The sequence below is a fragment of the Camelus dromedarius genome, chromosome 34 (genome assembly GCF_036321535.1).
Source record: "Camelus dromedarius isolate mCamDro1 chromosome 34, mCamDro1.pat, whole genome shotgun sequence".
NCBI lineage: Eukaryota > Metazoa > Chordata > Mammalia > Artiodactyla > Camelidae > Camelus > Camelus dromedarius.
The window spans coordinates 5698772-5717548 of record NC_087469.1 but is presented as its reverse complement, the minus strand read 5'-3'; the positions used below and the strand labels follow the sequence as shown (position 1 = coordinate 5717548).

General features: G+C 44.2%; 2 protein-coding genes across 10 annotated transcripts in view; one reads left to right on the top strand and one right to left on the bottom strand.

Moving 5' to 3' along the window:
* USP28 (ubiquitin specific peptidase 28) overlaps positions 1-10484 on the top strand; it is a 56620-nt gene extending 46136 nt beyond the window's left edge. For 4 of the 9 annotated variants that reach the window (XM_064482060.1, XM_031443688.2, XM_064482062.1 and 1 more), the window contains 10 exons: positions 963-1157; positions 1752-1891; positions 2056-2241; positions 3446-3541; positions 4194-4372; positions 4475-4553; positions 5330-5409; positions 5963-6086; positions 7713-7908; positions 9234-10484. In XM_064482060.1, the coding sequence (XP_064338130.1) occupies positions 963-1157; positions 1752-1891; positions 2056-2241; positions 3446-3541; positions 4194-4372; positions 4475-4553; positions 5330-5409; positions 5963-6086; positions 7713-7908; positions 9234-9409 (1451 nt within the window). In that variant the 3' untranslated portion in view covers positions 9410-10484. The remainder of the gene's footprint in view (positions 1-962; positions 1158-1751; positions 1892-2055; positions 2242-3445; positions 3542-4193; positions 4373-4474; positions 4554-5329; positions 5410-5962; positions 6087-7712; positions 7909-9233) is intronic. The other 5 variants (XM_031443685.2, XM_064482064.1, XM_064482066.1 and 2 more) reach the window with 3 other exon arrangements.
* A 7024-nt stretch (positions 10485-17508) lies between these two features.
* CLDN25 (claudin 25) lies at positions 17509-18198 on the bottom strand. Its single transcript, XM_010983297.1, has one exon. It carries the CDS (start codon positions 18196-18198, stop codon positions 17509-17511), a length of 690 nt encoding a protein of 229 aa, XP_010981599.1.
* Positions 18199-18777: the final 579 nt, after the last annotated feature.

The window sequence follows — 18777 nt, the reverse complement described above, 5'->3', positions numbered from 1 at the left end:
GTCTTTTAGCGTTCAAAGTTCACTGTGTCGCATAAGTAAGAAAACACGTGAGCATATTGTCTGGGCAGCAAATTGTCTTTCTAATGTGTTGGTGTGGTTTGGGGGAGTGGGGAATAGAGAGAGTGCTCACTTAAGGGCAGCCTATCTTCATAGTTGCATATTTGCAGTGTGAAAGCAGGAACAGCTGCTTGTGGGAGTTACTGTACAAATGACTGTGCTGGCTGTTGGTAGCTTGTAGAAGCCTTGTTATTACACGTATGGCTCATTTTTATATTACAGAAACAGACAAAAAGTGGAAACTATCATTTGCTTAGTGAAAAGACTGGTTAATAGCAACCAGTAAGTGGATATGCTGTTGTGCTGTAGGTTTTTTTGTTTTGCTTTGGTCACCAGGTTAGAAATGAGACTTAGTATGTCCTTGATATTCTAGCCATTTTTCCTCATAGCTTTTAATGAACCAGGTGTCATTGACCATCCAACCTTTGTATCAAATTGCTCTCTGACAGCACTTGATTGTGTGAAACTCAAAGCAGTGTAAATGTCTTGGAATTCATCTCTAACTATCTTGAGACGGATATTCGTATCAATAATAGGGACAGTGGTTACACTGATAAAACTACCTTGAAATTTTCATTGGATCTAATGATTTTCTGAATTTCCAAGAAAGTTTTGCTTTGTTCTTGCTACTTTGTCAGTGATTGGCTTCTATGCCAAATTCTTACTCGCCATCATTCATTCATTCATCCAACAGATACTCAATGTGCCTGCCTACTCATACGCCAGGTACTGTTTCTGGAGTGCTGTCACCATTGGCCTGATATTGTCAGTACCTCTGATGGATGGATGTATTTTCTTATTACAAAATGTCGTATTTTCTTTCTTTCTAGAAAGGACCTTTTGATTCCGTGAGACCTTTTTGCTCAGTGGGACTCCGTTTTAACGTCGTCTTTGTTCTTCCTCAGAGGCAGCCCCGAATGAACTAGGTCAGATGTTAGGAGAAGTGGAGGCCCTCTCTGTTGAACTGAAGCACTACGTTCAGGAAGATAACTGGAGGTTTGAGCAGGAGGTCGAGGAGTGGGAAGAGGAGCAGTCTTGCAAAATCCCTCAAATGGAGTCTTCCACCAGCTCAGCATCACAGGACTTCTCTCCATCACAAGGTATCTGAGCAGGGAGTTTCTGCCAGTGATCTGGTGGAATTCACGCTGCACTGCCTTGGCCATCCCCTCTCACTGCCTCTGAGTGAGCCAGGCCAGTCTGCACAATAGACTCCAAATATATAGTTGGTTTTCCTCAACCTGATGGAAGAGCTTGTGGCTTCAGAAGTCATTGCTGCTGAGCAGAAGTAACAGCAGAAAGGCTAGCTGCCTGTGCTTTCGCTCTGTTTAGTTCTTGTTTATTCCCCATGTTGCAGGAGAAAGTAGGTAGGATTAACAGGTAGATTTTTATGAAAACTGTTCTCCTAAGGTGACCTACCCTACGAGATGGTTTATGTAGGAAGCCTTCTTGGCATAAAGAAATATTACACCATTGGAAGCACATTAAATTTTACAGAAAAGCCAATGGCTTCTTGCTGAATTAGCCATTTCTTTAAGTCACTAGTTTCTAGAGGAAAATTTGCAGATTTTTTTTAAAGGTTTTTGTTGAAGATTTGCGTATTAAACTTGGTATCCATCCATCCTCGTGTCTCTTACAGAGTGTTCTGCTGGTTATTTCTCATCAGACGCTAATTCTTCTGTGCGGTTCTTTCCCAGAGCCTTCGGTGGCCTCGTCCCACGGGGCGCGCTGCTTGTCATCGGAGCACGCTGTGATAGCGAAGGAGCAGACGGCCCAGGCCATAGCGAACACGGCGCGCGCCTTCGAGAAGAGCGGCGTGGAGGCCGCGTTGAGTGAGGTGGGCGTGGCCTGGAAGCCCCGCCCCAGGAGGGGCGGGCTCTCGGCAGTCACTGCCGCAGTTTTCTCACGTTTCTATTATTCTGTGTGTCTGCTGCGTTTAACCGATCCCTCTTTCTTTCTCCTTTTTTTTCCTTACTCTTTCTCTCCGCTCTGTTGCCACAGCTTAAGGAGGCTGAACCCAAGATGCCCATGCCCCCGGAAACACACCTTGCAGAGCAGTCAGAGCAGCCCCCACAGGCTGATGACGCAGAGTCTGCTGCCCAGCCTGATTCTGAGGTCTCTGAAGTCGAGATTCCCAGTGTGGGAAGGATTCTGGTTAGATCTGATGCAGATGGATATGATGAGGAGGTACAGAGATGAGTACAGGACCTAGCTGTTTGTTGTCAGTCTTACATTTCCTGCTCACGTGAACCGAATATACGTTTGTAAGGTGTGTGGCAATAGTTACTATTTTCTCAGCGAGACAAATGATGGATAGGAGGGCCTGTCTTAGTTACCATTGAACACGGCTGCCTCCCCAGACCTCCCCTTACAAGGGCCACTGCAGAGTCCAGATGGCTCAGAAAGGTAGAATTTAGTTTCTTGTTTGGTTTGTTTGTTTCTGTTTTTTGTTCTTGGGACGGGGAGCTAATTAGGTTTTTTTTACTTATTTATTTTTAGAGGAGGTACGTGGGGATTGAACCCAGTACCTTGTACATGCTAAGCATGCGCTCTACCACTTGAGCTATATCCTCCCCCTTAGTTCCTTGTTTGGTTTCATGACCAAAAAGATTGCCTTTTAAGTTAGGCGTGTTTGTCTTTGGTAATATTAGTCTGTGGTGTTTCCTCCAAATATAAAATTTTCCATCATCTAATGAGCAAAACAAATGTGAATTGAAGTTGTTACTTTTAATTCTGAGCTTTAGGAAGAAGCTGTAGAACCCAAGTCACTCCCTGTCTACCTCCTTTACAGTTGTCACCCCACACTAACAGTCATGAGTCCTGTCCCTCAGATTTCTGGTTTTTTTCCTGTGGGAAAAAAAATATATATATATATATATATATATATATATATATATATTTTTTTTTTTTTAGTCATTATAAGGTTTCATTTTATGGAGTCCTGTTTGGGTATCCCCTACTTCCAGACTGTTTTAAATGTGCTGTTCATCCTAGTAAAACTCCTAACATAGTGGTGTATTTCAGATATACACCCAAACTACGGAAATAAATTGGAATTCTCACCTCAGACACTTCCTGAAAGTTATAATTTAACTTGATTCTTCAGCAGTGACATATTGTAGGTGTTTCTAGACATATGTCTTTATTCATCTGCTAAACTAGAGGCAGTATATAGGCGTAGCTTGTCGTGGGCAGGGTCTTGCCGTTGTGCAGAGGGATGGGGGCTGTGAATGTGCAGGGGCAGGTGTGTGAGACCTGACTTGCAGTGGACGCTGGCCGAGGCGCTCCCTGCTCTGCCTCCCTGCGGCCGTCTGTTCGCCTTTCTTTCCCATGGTCTTCTTCTGAACCTTCCCCCTCTCCTTTCTCTCTGTGTTTGTGCCTCTTGTGGTAGGTGATGCTGAGCCCTGCCATGCAAGGGGTCATCCTGGCCATAGCTAAAGCCCGTCAGACCTTTGACCGGGATGGGTCTGAAGCAGGGCTTATTAAGGTATCTCTGTTTTTTTCCTTCTAATCATTATACCACACATATCATAATACTGGGGCACTAATTTTATCAGATGGTAAAAAAATGGGATTAAAAGGGTTTTTTACTGAAATAAAACAAAACTCCCTTACCTGCCTGACTAAAGACCAAGCCATCCCACAGCAGTGTTCGCCCCTCCTGTCTTGGCACTAGTTCTGTGTCACACCTCGCCTGGAGGGCTCGCTGTTGCTCTTAGGAGATGTCTGTAAATAAAGCTGTGAATGAGACATCGCCTTGGTAATTTGGGGGCCATCCTATAAGTACGTAGACCATGCTTTTTAAGCTACTTGGATAAGTTGCATTTATGTGGATTTTTAAAATTCACATCCTTGGTCCTCAAGGATATTCCTGAAACAATGAAAACAAAATATTGTTTTTCTGAGAAATTTATGAGAAAAATGAGTTTCAGTAGGTCTTTGGTGCCAGAGGAGTTTTATCCCTTAGGAGATGCAAACAACTTACAGATTCTGTAGTTGCCTCTGTAATTCCTCAGTAAGAAGGACTTCCTAGAAGCCTTCTTAGAGTTATGAAAACCTCTCCAGCCCTTGGGCGTCACCTTCTGTGTGTAGAAGCCCACAGTGCCCCCTTTTCCGACTGTTGATTCTGCATTTAATAGGCATTCCACGAAGAGTACTCCAGGCTTTACCAGCTTGCCAAGGAGACCCCCACCGCTCATAGCGACCCTCGCCTTCAGCACGTGCTCGTCTACTTTTTCCAAAATGAAGCACCTAAGAGGGTAGTAGAGCGGACCCTTCTGGAACAGTTTGCAGATAAAAATCTTAGCTACGATGAAAGGTAAGAAGGGGATTCTTCGGGGGACCAGCCTTCTTTCTGGGTCTGACTTGACCGACTCTCCCGAAGGGGCAGCTTTCACAGCCTTCTGAATTTTGTCCACAGGTCAATCAGTATTATGAAGGTGGCTCAGGCTAAGCTGAAGGAGATTGGTCCAGATGACATGAACATGGACGAGTACAAGGTGAGGTCCTTTCTTCACGTCCACGAAGCAAAGACAGTCATTTCTGAAGCAAAACTAACAACTGTGTTATCACTGACTCTCCCTCCCCCCCAAAAAAAACTGAGTAAGAATGAACAAATGATCTTTCCTTACCCTTAGAAGAGGCAGTTTCTTTATTCCATTTTTCTGTTCGACTAAATCAACACTTCATTTCCTTCAAATACCCACTTTAGTCTTGTTTTAGACAACACAGTTCTTGGTTTTGGCCTGTTTTAAATAATACAGTTTTCTACTGTTTCTATATTGGAAACTAAATTTTTGTGCATTCAAATGCTCACATAACTAGAAATTTTTTTTTTAAAGACATTGCGTTGTAGGTAAAACAATGTTACGTGCCGCCCAAGGTGGGCCACCTAGAGCTTGGGTGGTGTTCTGTGTGGTTGGAACAGCCTTGTCCCTCCATCTTCCCCACATCTGGGTGGTTTCGTCAGAACTTGAGAGGCCATTCATTGAGATCAGAGTTGAATGCCTTTGACGTGGGTGTTGGAAATTAAGACACTAAATTCTAAAGCTTATAAATATTTCTGTTCCTCTGCAGAAGCAACAGGGTCAAAAGTAAGGTCAGCAGTAGACTTTTATGCTAAATATTGGAAATTTTATTATCTGAAAGCTTTTGCATCTCTTTGTCCCTGCCCATATGTGCTCGATAAATAGTTCTATTGAGTTTAAAATTCACTGTGGTAGAAAGTGCAGAAGTAATTGTGGTCGTAATCATTCATGGCTGTCCTTCCTTTCAGAAGTGGCATGAAGATTACAGTTTGTTTCGAAAGGTGTCTGTGTATCTCCTGACAGGCCTGGAGCTCTATCAGAAAGGAAAGTAAGTTGGCCTCTTATGTCACTGAGGTCAGGACGCTGTTACTTGTTGATGCCCGCCCAGGAATTCTAAGAACACAGCTGTGTCCCCTCCCTTGTCACACGCACCAGCAGGCCTCTGCTCTTTCCAGCGTTTCACTTCGGCTTTGTTCTGAACATCACACATGCCCTTTCATCCGTCACAGAATGATGGATTTATTACTAGAGAGATACAGTGGCCAAATTTTTTGTGATCAATGAAAGTGAACGCAGAAAACGAATTTTAGCGTTGGCTTGGACCTTTTTGAGCATAGTCTGCTTCTTTGCTTTAGAGTTGGGAAAAACAGAAGCCCAGGGAAGTCCCTGATGGGCCTTGGGTTTCTTGGCCAGTTTGCAGAGGAGCTGAGAGTGGCTGTGGTCTTTGGCCCTCAGGCTTTTCCCAGTGCCTCGTGCTGCCTCCATCCTGAAGCCTTTTCCATAATGCAGCCAATTGCGTTCTTATTTTAGGGGTCAGTGGGGTCTAAGCCCTGGATCTGGGGAAGGGGCACTGAGCTGTGTTTTATCTACCGCTTTCTCAGGTACCAAGAGGCCCTTTCCTACCTGGTGTACGCCTACCAGAGCAATGCCGCCCTGCTGACCAAGGGGCCCCGCCGGGGCGTGAAGGAGTCGGTAATCGCTTTATACCGAAGAAAATGCCTTCTGGTTTGTGCTGTTTGTAAAGCCTTACGATTTGTGTTGTTTTATTGTGTTTACCTCTGCTCCTTGTAGGCATGAAGAAATATAACTTAAAACACAAAAATATCTCGTGGGGAGGGTACATAGCTCAAGTGGTAGAATGCGTGCTTAGCATGCAGAAGGTCCGGGGCTCAGTCCCCAGTACCTCCTCTAAAAATAAAAAAACCTAATTACCTCCCCTCTGCCAAAATAAAACAATTAAATAATGCAATAATAAATTTTTTAAAAGAATTAAAAAAAAAATACATCTCCAAGGGGTTTTGGATTTTTCCAAACTCTTAAGAGTAGTTTTACGTTGAAACAGATTGTTCCATCAGTCATTTCAGTTGCAGTCATTCCTCCACTCCCGGTAGAGGCTGGGATGAGCACCACCCCTGTTCTGTGCCCTTCCTGTGTGCCTGCATCCATCGTAGCTTTTATCACGGGGCGCCTCTCCTAGATGTGAGTTCCCTGAGCTCAGAGTCTCTTCTTACTCAGCTGTTTTTCTCGGTGCCTGGCACGTACTAAGTGTATAATAAAAGTGTGTTAAAGGAATGCAGTGGTTTTCTGTGCTCCCTGCTAAGCTAGGAAATGAGAATCTTAGTGACTTCTGAAGAGATTCCAGGTTGTTTTGTTTTTAAAGGTATGAACCGTAAGGATTGGTCCTGCAGTTTTGTTAATACTGTTGTCATATAGCACTGGAGAGCTGTCCTGGCCTGCTTTGCGTTCGGCCGCCACGTAGCCCGTCTGCCTCCCCAGGGATTTCTACAGGTGCTTGTCCTTCAGAAGACTACAGAGGAGGCTTGCCCTCTGACCGTGTGCTTGCGTTTGGCCTCCCTCACGCCAGGCACGATTGCCCTTCTCTGGGGAGTGAGGCCAGCGTTTCTGCCACTGCCTCTGGTGCCTCTGGTTAATAGCAGGTGGAGGAGATTGTCATGATGTATATTTATCTCAAGAGCTTCATTTTCTAATTTATACTTGGATTCCTGTATCAGTTATAGATGTAGCAAGGCATTTTTAAGCTGAAAAGGGGAACCTGTAGATTTGATGGATCTGAATTCTATTAGAGGCATGCTTTTATTTTTTAGATCACCAAATACAGATTACATTTTGACCGTCCTGCTCAGCTTCCGCCAGGAGGCAGGAGGGATTTAGATTCTTTCATCTCCGGCTCCTCCACCCCCCGCGGTGCGTCAGAAGCACCTAAGTGGGAGCTTTCACATGGTGGTGACCAGGGCCGAGCCTCTGGGGAGGACCCCAGGCACAGCTTGCTTTCTGCTGGTGATTCTGACGTTCACTGAAGATTGAGAACCGTTGACTAGGGCTTTTGCTAGAAGTGGGTGTTGAGCATGACCTTGACTTGTGCGTCTAGGCCAGTGGGTCAGAGACTTATTTGCTGCACCAGGATCTTGGGGACACTAAAAAAATCCCATTGCCCAGGTCACCTGAATATCAATTAAATCCGTGTGTCTGAGGAGGGGCGAGAGATCTTCTTAAAGATTCCCCAGGCGATTCCAATGTACAGGAAAGTTTGGGAACTGTTTAGACTTTGCTAAAACAGATATTTATCTTCTTTTTCAGGCTTGGTTTTTTAACTCTGCTTTTTATCTGTAGGAGCTGAATGCCAGAGCAGCTTCTCTCTTTGAAACAAATGATGACCACTCTGTAACTGAGGGCATCAACGTGATGAATGAGCTGATCATTCCGTGCATTCACCTTATCATTAATAACGACATCTCCAAGGATGACCTGGATGCCATTGAGATCATGAGGAACCACTGGTGCTCTTACCTTGGGCAAGATATTGCAGGTGTGTGGGTGTTACCACTTGTCAGAATTTCTAAGGCTCCTGAGAATCCTAGAAATTACAGTGGACTTTATTCTATAGCAATGATTGTCAAACCTTTTTAAGGGATTGGAAGCCCCAGGCATGTAAGTTGAGTTAAAAGTGAATCTGCTCTATTGAAGCAAGGAACATGAGCCTGAACCCCTTACCTCCTCTGTGGCTGTTGTCACCTCCACAGACAGCCAGCCAGCCCTGTTTGAAAAAACCACTGCTGTGCAGGAATGTCAGACTTCTGTTACTTTTTCATCTGCCAGTAACTGAACTCCAGTAATTTTATAGTTTAAAAATACAAATCTATTTGTGAGCTTAATTACCTGATGGTTCCATAACTAGATTTTCCTGTGACTTGAAGTTGCAAGATGTAAACTTATTATTAACTATTATGCCTTCAAGGTTGATAAATTAGTAAATGGATTATCTGTGCGTTTTGGAGAGGAAGCCTAAAACTAGTTACTTTCAGGCGAGTTTGGTAGACTTAGAAGGTTGGTATATATCCTAATATGAATCCTCTTTGTTAGTTTCTCACAGATGTAAAGATATGCTGTTGACTTTTCGAAGTGTTCAAGTTTATAATATTTATTGAAAAACTCTATAATAATTACAAGCTACCAATTTCCGTTTAATGTCTTCAGTTCTTCTTTAGACCATGTGTGATATATGGCTTTACTTAATGCCATGTGTATACACTGGTATATTTTAATTATTTGAAAGAAACTAGCAGCATTATGTTTATGGTAGAGTATCATACCACTTTCTCAGCTTTTAAAAGGATGACTGACTAGAAGATCTGTCCCTAATGAAGTGACTGTATATGTCAGATGACTTAAAGCAGTGACCTAAAGCTTTGCTATATTTGGCAAATAGGTCTTTGCTCCTGGTTTGGCCTGAAGGAGTCATCATTTGTTCTCAGCTGGCCAGTAGTGCTTTGACCTTTGAGGTTGGGTGATGGCTATATGGAAGGCTTTCCTGTGTAGCAGACATTTTTACTTGGAGATCTTTTTTTTTTTTTTTTTTAATTGAGGTACAGTCAGTTACAGTGTGTCAGTCTCTGGTGCACAGCACAGTGTCCCAGTCATGCATATACACACATTTATTAGTTTTCTTTTTTTTTTTTTCCATTAAAGGTTATTACAAGGTATTGAACATAGTTCAATAAGAAACTTGTTTTAAAATCTATTTTTAGATACAGTGGCTAACATTTGTAAATCTCAAACTCCCAAATTTATCCCCTCCCACCTCACTCAGAGATCTTTTTAGCTGTATAGTAACCATCTGTTTTCCCTCCACAGAAAATCTGCAGCTGTGCTTAGGGGAATTTCTACCCAGGCTTCTAGACCCTTCTGCAGAAATCATTGTCTTGAAGGAGCCTCCAACTATTCGACCCAATTCCCCCTATGACCTTTGCAGCCGGTTTGCAGCCGTCATGGAGTCAATTCAAGGAGTTTCAACCGTGACCGTGAAATAAGCCCTGAGGTGTCCACGGCCCATCCTGGTCTTTGGTTGACTGCCTGTTGCACAGAAGTCTGTTGTCACAGTGTTTACTTTGAGAAACGGATTAGGTGAAAAAGTTAAGATTCAGATCCAGACCCCGACCATGCTATGTGTGTAAAGAAGGATTGAAAATAAAATTGCACTTTTTAGGTACAGGATCATAAAAGCAATTTCACTGAAAAAGGCAGAAACCAGTGTATTAAGATATTGATTGATGCCAGAAGACCTGAAATGCCTCATGCACCTGTAAGACGGCTTGGGCTTTTTCTAAGCCTCTTGCCACTTTTTAAATTATCCTTCAGGCATAAATATTTTTGACAGCAGAACTGAAGCGTGATTCATCAGAACCTGAACCAGATGAATAGCAACTAGTTATTTCATCAAATACAGATGACATTAAAAAAATTCTTAACATCCAGAGATGAGAAGTGAAAACCTCCCTGGCTCTTGACAGGAGATGACAGAAGGGTTGCTGATGAATCACCGCCCGTTCACGTGTGGGTTGAACGTAAGGTCACGTGGCAGCAAGATGCCGAAAAGTCAAAGCTGCCTCTCCTTTCTTTCTTCTCTCTCTTTTATTCTATATTTTTGAATAAACCAGAAAACCTCATACTCAGTCCTGAGCAAAAGAAAGGAAAGCATTACGGACTTTAGACAGAAGAGCAGCGTCGTGGAACTTGACAAAAGATAGTGTTTTCACATTTGCTTAACCATTTATGTAAAATTTTCTAGCATCTGAAAATTGTCAAAAACACATATCTAAGGCTGCTGCTGGCCCAGGAGAACGTTTTGATGCCCCTCCCCTTTTTTGCTTTAAAAAAAAATTAGGGATGTGGGTTTGTAAAAAGAAAAAAAAAAACTATATATATATATATGTATATGTAGAGAGAGAAATCCCCCCATTGACCATTTTTTAAAAGTTCCAGATTGGGTATTGTGTTTTAACCAAATTTTAAGATTAACGAGGGAATCGTGGGAGGGAAGAACACTTGATACAACTATGCAGATTTTATAAATGTGCAATAAAAGTATTTGTTTTACCTTTGGAATGCAGCGTGGCTTCATTTAAATATATACTTTCAGTTTTGGACTCAGTGAGTATATGTCACGTTTTAGTTTTTATTTTATTTTTTTTTTAGCTTTTCTTGGTAAGGGGAGTGGTAATCAGGTTTATTTAGTTACTTACTTTTGGAGTCAGTACCAGGGATTGAACCCAGCACCTTGTGCACGCTAAGCACGTGCTCTACCACTGGAGCTATACCCTCCCCCTTAGTTTTTCTTCAAAAGAAAAAGGCAGATTACAGGGTTGAGAGGCTTGATGGGATTGAAGAAAGAGCAGACAGCAGTCACTTCTTGAGCAGCACCTAGTGGTGGCTGATAGCTTGTCATCTCATTTCTAGTTGCATTACATGTAAGTGTCAGTGGATGGAAGGACCCCCAAATTGGAAAGCCCACCCCAAATGTGTGGGTCCTTGCCCGCTGACTGAGAAAGAATTCTCAGTAGAGGCAGAGGGACCAAGTGGAAAAAGAGCGGCTTTTATTGCTCAGAGAGTTGGAGTTAGCAGTGATTCCTACCCTGGCCATCAATCCAGAATCAGCTGTCACTTTAAAACACAGCTGCCCCGGCCTTGACCCTGTGGATCCTGACTCCTTAGATCCAGGCTGGGCCCATCACAGGTGATTCTGACGGACACACGGCCACAACTGAGAATGAATTCCCAGAACTACGCCTACCAATGAAGTGGCTTTTGCAGTTAGTTTCCTCAACACCCTGAATTCTCTGGTTTCATGGTCTGTAACCTCCTTCAATGATAGGTTGCAGGCTTTTATGCTTTCTGAATTAATCTGTTTTACCTTCGGCACACTCCTTGTGTTAAACTCAACTTTGATGGAGATAGAGAAAAATCTTGTTTTCTGTGTAATTAACCTTTCCTTTAATTAGCATAAACACTTAAAATTTGCTTGTAAGCTCACCTTCTCAGCTGTTTGATTACTACATTGCTTTTCCCTGAACCTTTACAGAAATTTTCCACATTCTTCTAAGTTGTTGAACACTCAACTGATCTTTTAATCTGCTACAGGTCAGAGTGGAAGTGGCTTAAATGATTTTTGAAGGGCACTTCCTCCCTTTAAAGCACTCTTGTTTGCTGCGTTGCTCAGTAGGTCGTTGGCTAGTCACGACGACCCTGCCACCTTGCTGTGTAGCTAGTTGGCCATTTATAAACAGGTGAATAGATCCTATGGGGCAGAGACCTGGTCTATTCCCTTCTCAAAATAAGCCTGGATGTTCCTGCAATGAAGAGGACCAGAAATTGTGATAATAAGCAATGATCAGAAGTATTAACTTTGAGTAGAAGTAGGGGCTAGCAACCTTCTAAAGAATGTAGGTGATGGGACTGATAGGCTGGCACAAAAGTGCCCAGAAACTGCCAGTTGTGAGCTTTGAAAATTAAATGTGGGCTGGTCCTGGTGTTAATCATATGGATGGAGCTATGACCACTTTTCTATCTAGAGTCCTAACAGCGGGCTGGAGGTACCACTCATGCCAAAGATGCTCTTCCCAAATGAGCACTCAGATTGTAACAGTAAGGACAGAACCCCCACTGATGATGACCTGGAAGCAGCATGGTCATTCACTAAGTCATCTTGACCGTCCCTGCTTAAGGAATAGCCAGGTCTCACATTCCTGAGTCACACAGTTCTGGAGCTTTCTTGTTGACAAATCACTGCTGAATCAGTAGGTCTCTTAGGAAGATGTGGTTCCTGGAGAGAATATTGACGTTGGACTGTAACACAACTGAGTTCAAATACTAGCTAAACCTGCTTTCCTGGTCTATAAAACAGGAAAAGCCTTAACCCTGCAGTTCTGTCCTAAGGGTTAAAGGAGGCCACAGATGCAGCAATGGCTTGGTGTGAAGAACGCCCGATTCAGTTCTCATGGGGAAACACGTCTTGGGGCAAGAATCGTAAGGCTTGTCCTTGGCCTGCGTAGGGCTCCAGGTGGGTTCTAAACACTTGGGGCATAATGTAGATATCCAGGGGGTCATGGACTCATATTAGCCGATCTAAGTGGAAGAGAGATGTTGAAAGGGTCAGGGCTTACGCTGGATGGAAACACGACAGTATCTCCCATCTGATTCTTTCCTTGTGCTAGATATATTTTTTCTTTTATCTTTTTATTGGATGGCCTGGGCTTGATAGAGTACGATGAGTCAATAGCTCTCTTTTTGTTTCCACTGCTTTTCAGATGCTCAGAGCTTTCTTGTCATGTTTGAGTATTAAAATAAAAATGTTCATGAATTACAGAGTCTGAACGCATCTAGATCAAAAGTTCACTCTCATCCATTTGCATCAGGGCTTCTCCCTGGCCTTGGTTCAGGCCCCAATCTGAAGTTCAGGGACCAGCAGTAAGGAAGGAGCCATAGGATGCTCTTCCACTGCCCTGCTCTGTTCCCCGCCTCACCCACCCCAACTTCCGCTGCCCTAGAGCCTGGGAAAGGAGGGTTTCTAGGAGAATAAGGCAAAGGACATTGTTTACTTTTTAAAGAAACAGCTAGTTTTATTTGTAATTCTCTCTTGGTTCTCAAATGTTCTTTGTTATGGCAAGAATCCAATCACTAGCTCTTGTGTGGGCTATTTTATGGGTTCTTCAGAGAACCCTGTAGAAAACCACATTATTCCAGGATACGGCTTTCGGACTTTCTGGCTGACCTCTTACAGCCCCTCTCAGCTCCTGCTCTAGTCACTCACCCTTTCCAGCGGTGCTCAGGGACAGTGCCACCCAGATTGCCTTCCCCAGCATCCATTTGGGCTATGGAAAGCTCACTGTCCTTGCCCCAGTAAGAGGCAGAAGTCAGGTGCTGCCACTCTGCCCCTTCTCAGCCTGCTCCCCCGCTTCAGGCTGCTCCATTGGTGGTCAGGCACCCTTCTCTGTGCCTCCAGAGCACAGGGTTTTCTGCAGCTCAGCAGGGGTGGGATGGGTGTGTTTCAGATACAGGTCTTCCCTGCCGGGAACAGCCCCACCTCTGAGTAGTTCTCTTGAGGTCCATCTCCACCCCGTTGCTCACAGGGAAGTGTAGAGACATCACAGTGCTCCCAACTGTTATGAATTCCCTTCCAGGAATCCTCCTTCATGAAGGCGCTTCCCTTTTTTTTTGTTTGTTTTTGTTTTTGTTTTTGGAGGAGGTACTGGGGATTGAACATGGGACCTGGTGTATGTTAAGCATGCGCTCTACCACTTAAGCTATACCTCCCCCCCACCCCCAACCCGGGGTTCTCTTACGTAGGCTGCTGGGTATGAAGGCCAACCAGTTTGGTCAGTTCTTACTAACAATGTGGTGAGCCCTTCTCTTTAGAATACGGGCATATAGCACCCATGGGACTTGGTTTTGAGGCTCTGGTCAGAATTCTGGATGACAAAACAGTCTATACACGTCCTGTAAATGTGGATGAGGTAGCAAGAACAACTGGCTTAAAAAATAAATCCATCAATTAGTAGAGTGGAACATCTCTCAGCTCCTTATTAGAGACCAGTGACTGCGAACATTTTCCTAACTCTGAATTTTGTATTGTCCGGCTCCTGGCTGCTAAGACACATCTCCTGTCTAGAAGCCCAGGAAACCATTTCTGACTTCTCTCCCATCCCCAAATGTGTCTAACTTATGGGACTTTTTCCTCAGAAACTGTCTCAGAGGTTCAGAAGGATAACAGATGAGCATTTTAATAGGGACCTTCTGGAGTGCTTTCCCTGCTGACCCTGAAATGCTCAGATCCAAAGGAAGACTGGTGGAGAAGACAGTAGCACTGAATGCATCAAATTCTAACTGCATCAAATCTGGCGAGTTGCTGAGTTCTTTTCTTTCAATGCCTTGCACATAATAAAAGCTTTTGACTTAAAACACTGATTGATGGATGTCCCTTTTTGTTTCTAATACATATGACAACACACTTCCCCATGTGTAACCACAACAAAGAGATGCTTTTAATGTTGAAATAATTTGCCACAAATGTATGAGAAAAAGCTGTGTTGAAGCTAAGATTTAATTACTTCTATTTTTATGTCTCATTATTTTCTGTACAAAACAGGTAGATAAAAGCAGTGGTAGGTTTAGGTAAAAAGCATCTTCTTTCTTGGACTCTTTCTCTAAAAGTGGATTCTGGCCAGAATGCATGTGACATTCCTTTCTGGGGATGACATGCTGTTGGCTAACTGAGAATCAATCAGCAGTCCCTGCCTGACTCCTTTTTTTTTTTAAATGCCTTTGTGTCCTTTATCAGGACAGTTGGGAAGACAGGCTATTTTCTCTTAACAAATCCTTACTTTGTGTTCGCTTCTTTGCAGAGGAAGCCAGAATCACAACACCTGCACACGTGGGATTAGGATGCGGGCTGCAAGCCACCAGCAGGAGCAGGTGAGCCACCTGGCCACAGAGACCCTGTTTAGACCTCAACAAAAGCACAGAGCACACGATTTTTCTTGCAGGCCTTTGGTTTTTCCTTCCACTTCGCTGCTAGTTTTCCCTTTGGTCTGGTGGATTGTCTCGGCGACCGATTCCCAGGAAGCAACTGGATGGGGTGACAAAAGGCCGTTACGACGTCAAAACCCCAGATTCAAGTCCTGGCCAGCTAATTATTCACTGAAGTCATGTTGTTTAACTTCTTAATTTCCTCTTTAGCAAAACAAATAATATCTGTCCTCCCAATCTCAAAAAAAAAAAAATTAAAAAACCCCTCAAGATACATTAAATAAAACACACAAGTGACGTGAAAGTATGCTGTAATCTCATAAACCCTACACAACTGTGCGGTGGGGACAAGGTGTTAGGGAAGGGCGAGCAGGCTACGGCTGCAGGCGGCTGGGGGCTGAGCGCCTGTTCTGGCCACATGCTTGGCTTCCCGTGGTCCTGAGCACAGAGCCAACATTCTCCAGGCCCTATGAGCCCTACACGCCCTGTAAGACCTGGCTCCTTCCTACTTTACCAGCCTTGCCTTATACTCTTGTCTCTCTCCATCTAGAACTGCCGGCCAGCCTTTAGCTTTTTCAGCCAGTCATCATTTCCCTAGGGTACCCACTCATTTCACCTGACTAGGTTAAATTCCTCCAATTGCATGATATGTACCTTTCAAATTTGTCAAGTTCGTCACGGTTACAATTTGCATTCATGTAAGTGATTTCTCATTAATATTTGTCTCCTCTATTCACCTATAGGAGGGGTAGGGATAAATTTTGTCTTACCGTTTTATTCCTGGTTGCTAGCACAATGCCTGGCACATTGTAGTTGCTCAATAAATATTTGTTAAATGAGTGAATAAACGGTCGGATGGGTGAACGATGAAATGGGTCTTTCTTGTAGATCCTAGGGAATCCCAGGATAACTCTTGGATATTTGAGCCTCACCCCTGATTGAAAAGTGGCCTAAAGATATTTGAAACTAAAGGGTTGTTGATCCAATCAGCACTGGAACCAGAGAAGGCCAGAATACAAGTTTGAAGCAAACTGTCTTCTTATACTCAGAAATTTACATACCTAAGAGTCATTTGGATTTGTGTATGTCAAGTGGACATCCCCAAAAAGTCATTCATAAAAAGGAAAGGAGCTTTCTGGAGAAACTAAGGCTCCTAGAGGACCCTCTTCTGGGTGAGAAGGTAAGTAAGGTGCCAAAGACGAGGCTGCACCTGGGCAGACTCATTGCCTCAGAAAAAAATGGGAACTGGTTGGGACTCTGCTGGCAAACTTGTGTATTCTTGTGTCGGTGTGTGCACATTCTTGCTTGAGTGGCGGCTGTCTCAAGATGCCAGGGCCATGCCAGGGCTATTTAATTGAGAACCAGAGACATCTCAGCACAAGCCACATAGCCTCAGGGCGAAGGGCAAGACCAACGTGGAGGAGACGGGGCTCTTCAGTCCTGCAAGCAATCCAGGTGCCTCTGAACTTGGCAAAGGGACCATCACCCTTAGTTGTGCTCCTGTGGGAACTGTCAACAGGGTTGGGGTCGATGGTGACTCTTTTTCAACCAATTAAGGGAGTGGGGGACAAATGGTAGTGAGAGGAACAGGGTGGATATGCAGGGTAATTTCAGCTGACGGGCAGCTTTATGACCAAGCCTGAGGCTTCTTCTGGAAGACTGGCAGAAGTGCTGGAGGAAGACGGGGGTGGGGTGGGGGGGTGGTGGTCAGGCAGGGGGGACAAGCAAAGGAACTTGGGTCATTGTTGTGAAAGGGGCTTCATTTGTACCATGGCCTGGGTAGGTCTTCTGACATTTGGGTTAAAATTTGAGAAATTTATAATGTGATTTTGCATATAGTAAAAGACCTATGCTTACCAGCTCCGAGGAGCTGATAATTCTCTCCACATATATGCCCCTTTGGGCAGTCCTTGTACCCAGTCATGCCAGGGATCTTCCTACATTCAGTGCTGAAAATGCCCAGTTCTGGGCAAACCCAGACCAAACAGGAGAGTTGGTCACCCTACCACCCACTCACACTGACTGTTTCTCACCATGACGTTGGGAAGACAGAGCAGACCGTACATAGCCTCTTGACATGGCAGAAACAAGAGTATGACTTCCCTTTGGAGTATCAGAAATCTACAAAACAGCAAAGATACATTGTGAAGCACCCTTTCAAATCGTGCACCCGAGGCTGGAAATAAACACAAGGAGGTTTCCTGTCCTGAGGTGCTGTTCCAGGCCCATAATTCACTTTCACTTGCCAAGGCATATTCTTCAGCTTTTCTATCTGGATTAACAGGAGACTAGATTTTCTAGGATGGATGCCACTTTGTAATCCATTTTCCTTAGTAATAAAAGAATCAAGCATATAATTCATGTTATGAGTTTAAAAGCATTTTATACAAATGGAATCTAAATCAGATAAACATGTTTTTAGACACATGTGCCTTGATTTTTCATTCTGAAATTAGGGTTAGAATATTACCAAGATTGTCAAATTCTTGACAAATGAGACAGGAACCATCCCCCGCAAAATGAGGCAAACAAATATAGAGTGATGAAGGCTAAGGAAGAGAATAAATTGTACTGACATTTTCCAGAGACTCCTTGGCAGACGCTAGTCCTAGATGACCAGGCTCCTAGGTCTTGGCATTAGATAGAATGAGCTGTCAGACTCCCCCGCTGGAGCACAGGATGGTGGGGCTGTAGGAACAGCCATCCGGGGAGAAGGCACATCTTCTTTCCCCAGGCAAGATGAAAAGATGAGAAGTAACCCGCCAAGGGCCAGGAAAATTCCAGCAGCCCAGCCCAGGTAGAGGGCATCTCCAAACTCCCACCGAGGCACAATCTCAGGGACGCTGTCATCCCAGAAGTCTTGGATGGTGGCGTAGGCCACCCAGGAGACTGGAAAGAGGGTAGCGGCCGAAGCTGATGCCTCCAAAGTCCCTCCCAGGAGACAAAGCTGCATCTTAAATACCCATTTGGTCCCATGAAACTGGAAGCATTCAGCCCCAAAGCCAGAGAGCAGAAGCCCCAGTAGTCCCAGCCCATGGGAGGTGACCATGAGGATGCGGGATGCCTGGAGCTCCCTGGGCAGAGACAAGAAGGACTCAAAGGCCTTGCACACAGTGGCAACTTCCTCCTGATTCACGCAGACCTCCCAAAGCCCCATGATCCAGGTCTCCATTTCGTTCAGTTCCAGACTGAGAGTCTTCCACTGGGGCAGGATGGTGGTGACACATGAGCAGACCCAGCCAAGGAGAGAGAGGAGCAGTCCCCCGAGCTGGGCTTTCCCACGGGAACTCCAGGCCATGGTGGCTCCTGCCACAAAATAGAGGCAGAAAGAAAAGGAGGACAGGCGGCTTGGTGACTGGCTGGCAGCGAGGAATTTGGGGAGGTTGAGTGGAAGGTCTCTCGCATTTGGAGAGGGTTCCTGTTTCAGTTTTCTAGGCAGCAGCTGAAGCAGGTGCCAGGAACTTGGCAATGTTTGGGTTTAGGGGGTGTGTCCAAGATTGGCAGGGGGAGTGGATTCTTGGGGAGGGTCCACGAGAGGCATAAAAGCGAGACAGCAAGCCATCAAGATATAGTTGATGAATAAATTCATAAACTTAAGAGTTAGGGTCACTCCCCACTTGCAAGAAGACAAGAATGATGTTCTGGGACTATACCTTGATATAATATTTCTAAAGGGCAACATGACTTCACATTTTATACTTTCAAATATATGCATATTTTGACCCAGCATCCTGCCTCCAAGAACTTCTCTTCATTTACTGTGAATATATATAAAGGTTTATGAAAATATTTATTGAACTAGTATTAATAATTGTACGTTGCTATGTACAATTTAGGCAGCCATTTTTAATTGATGTAGAAGAACTTCTAATAACAT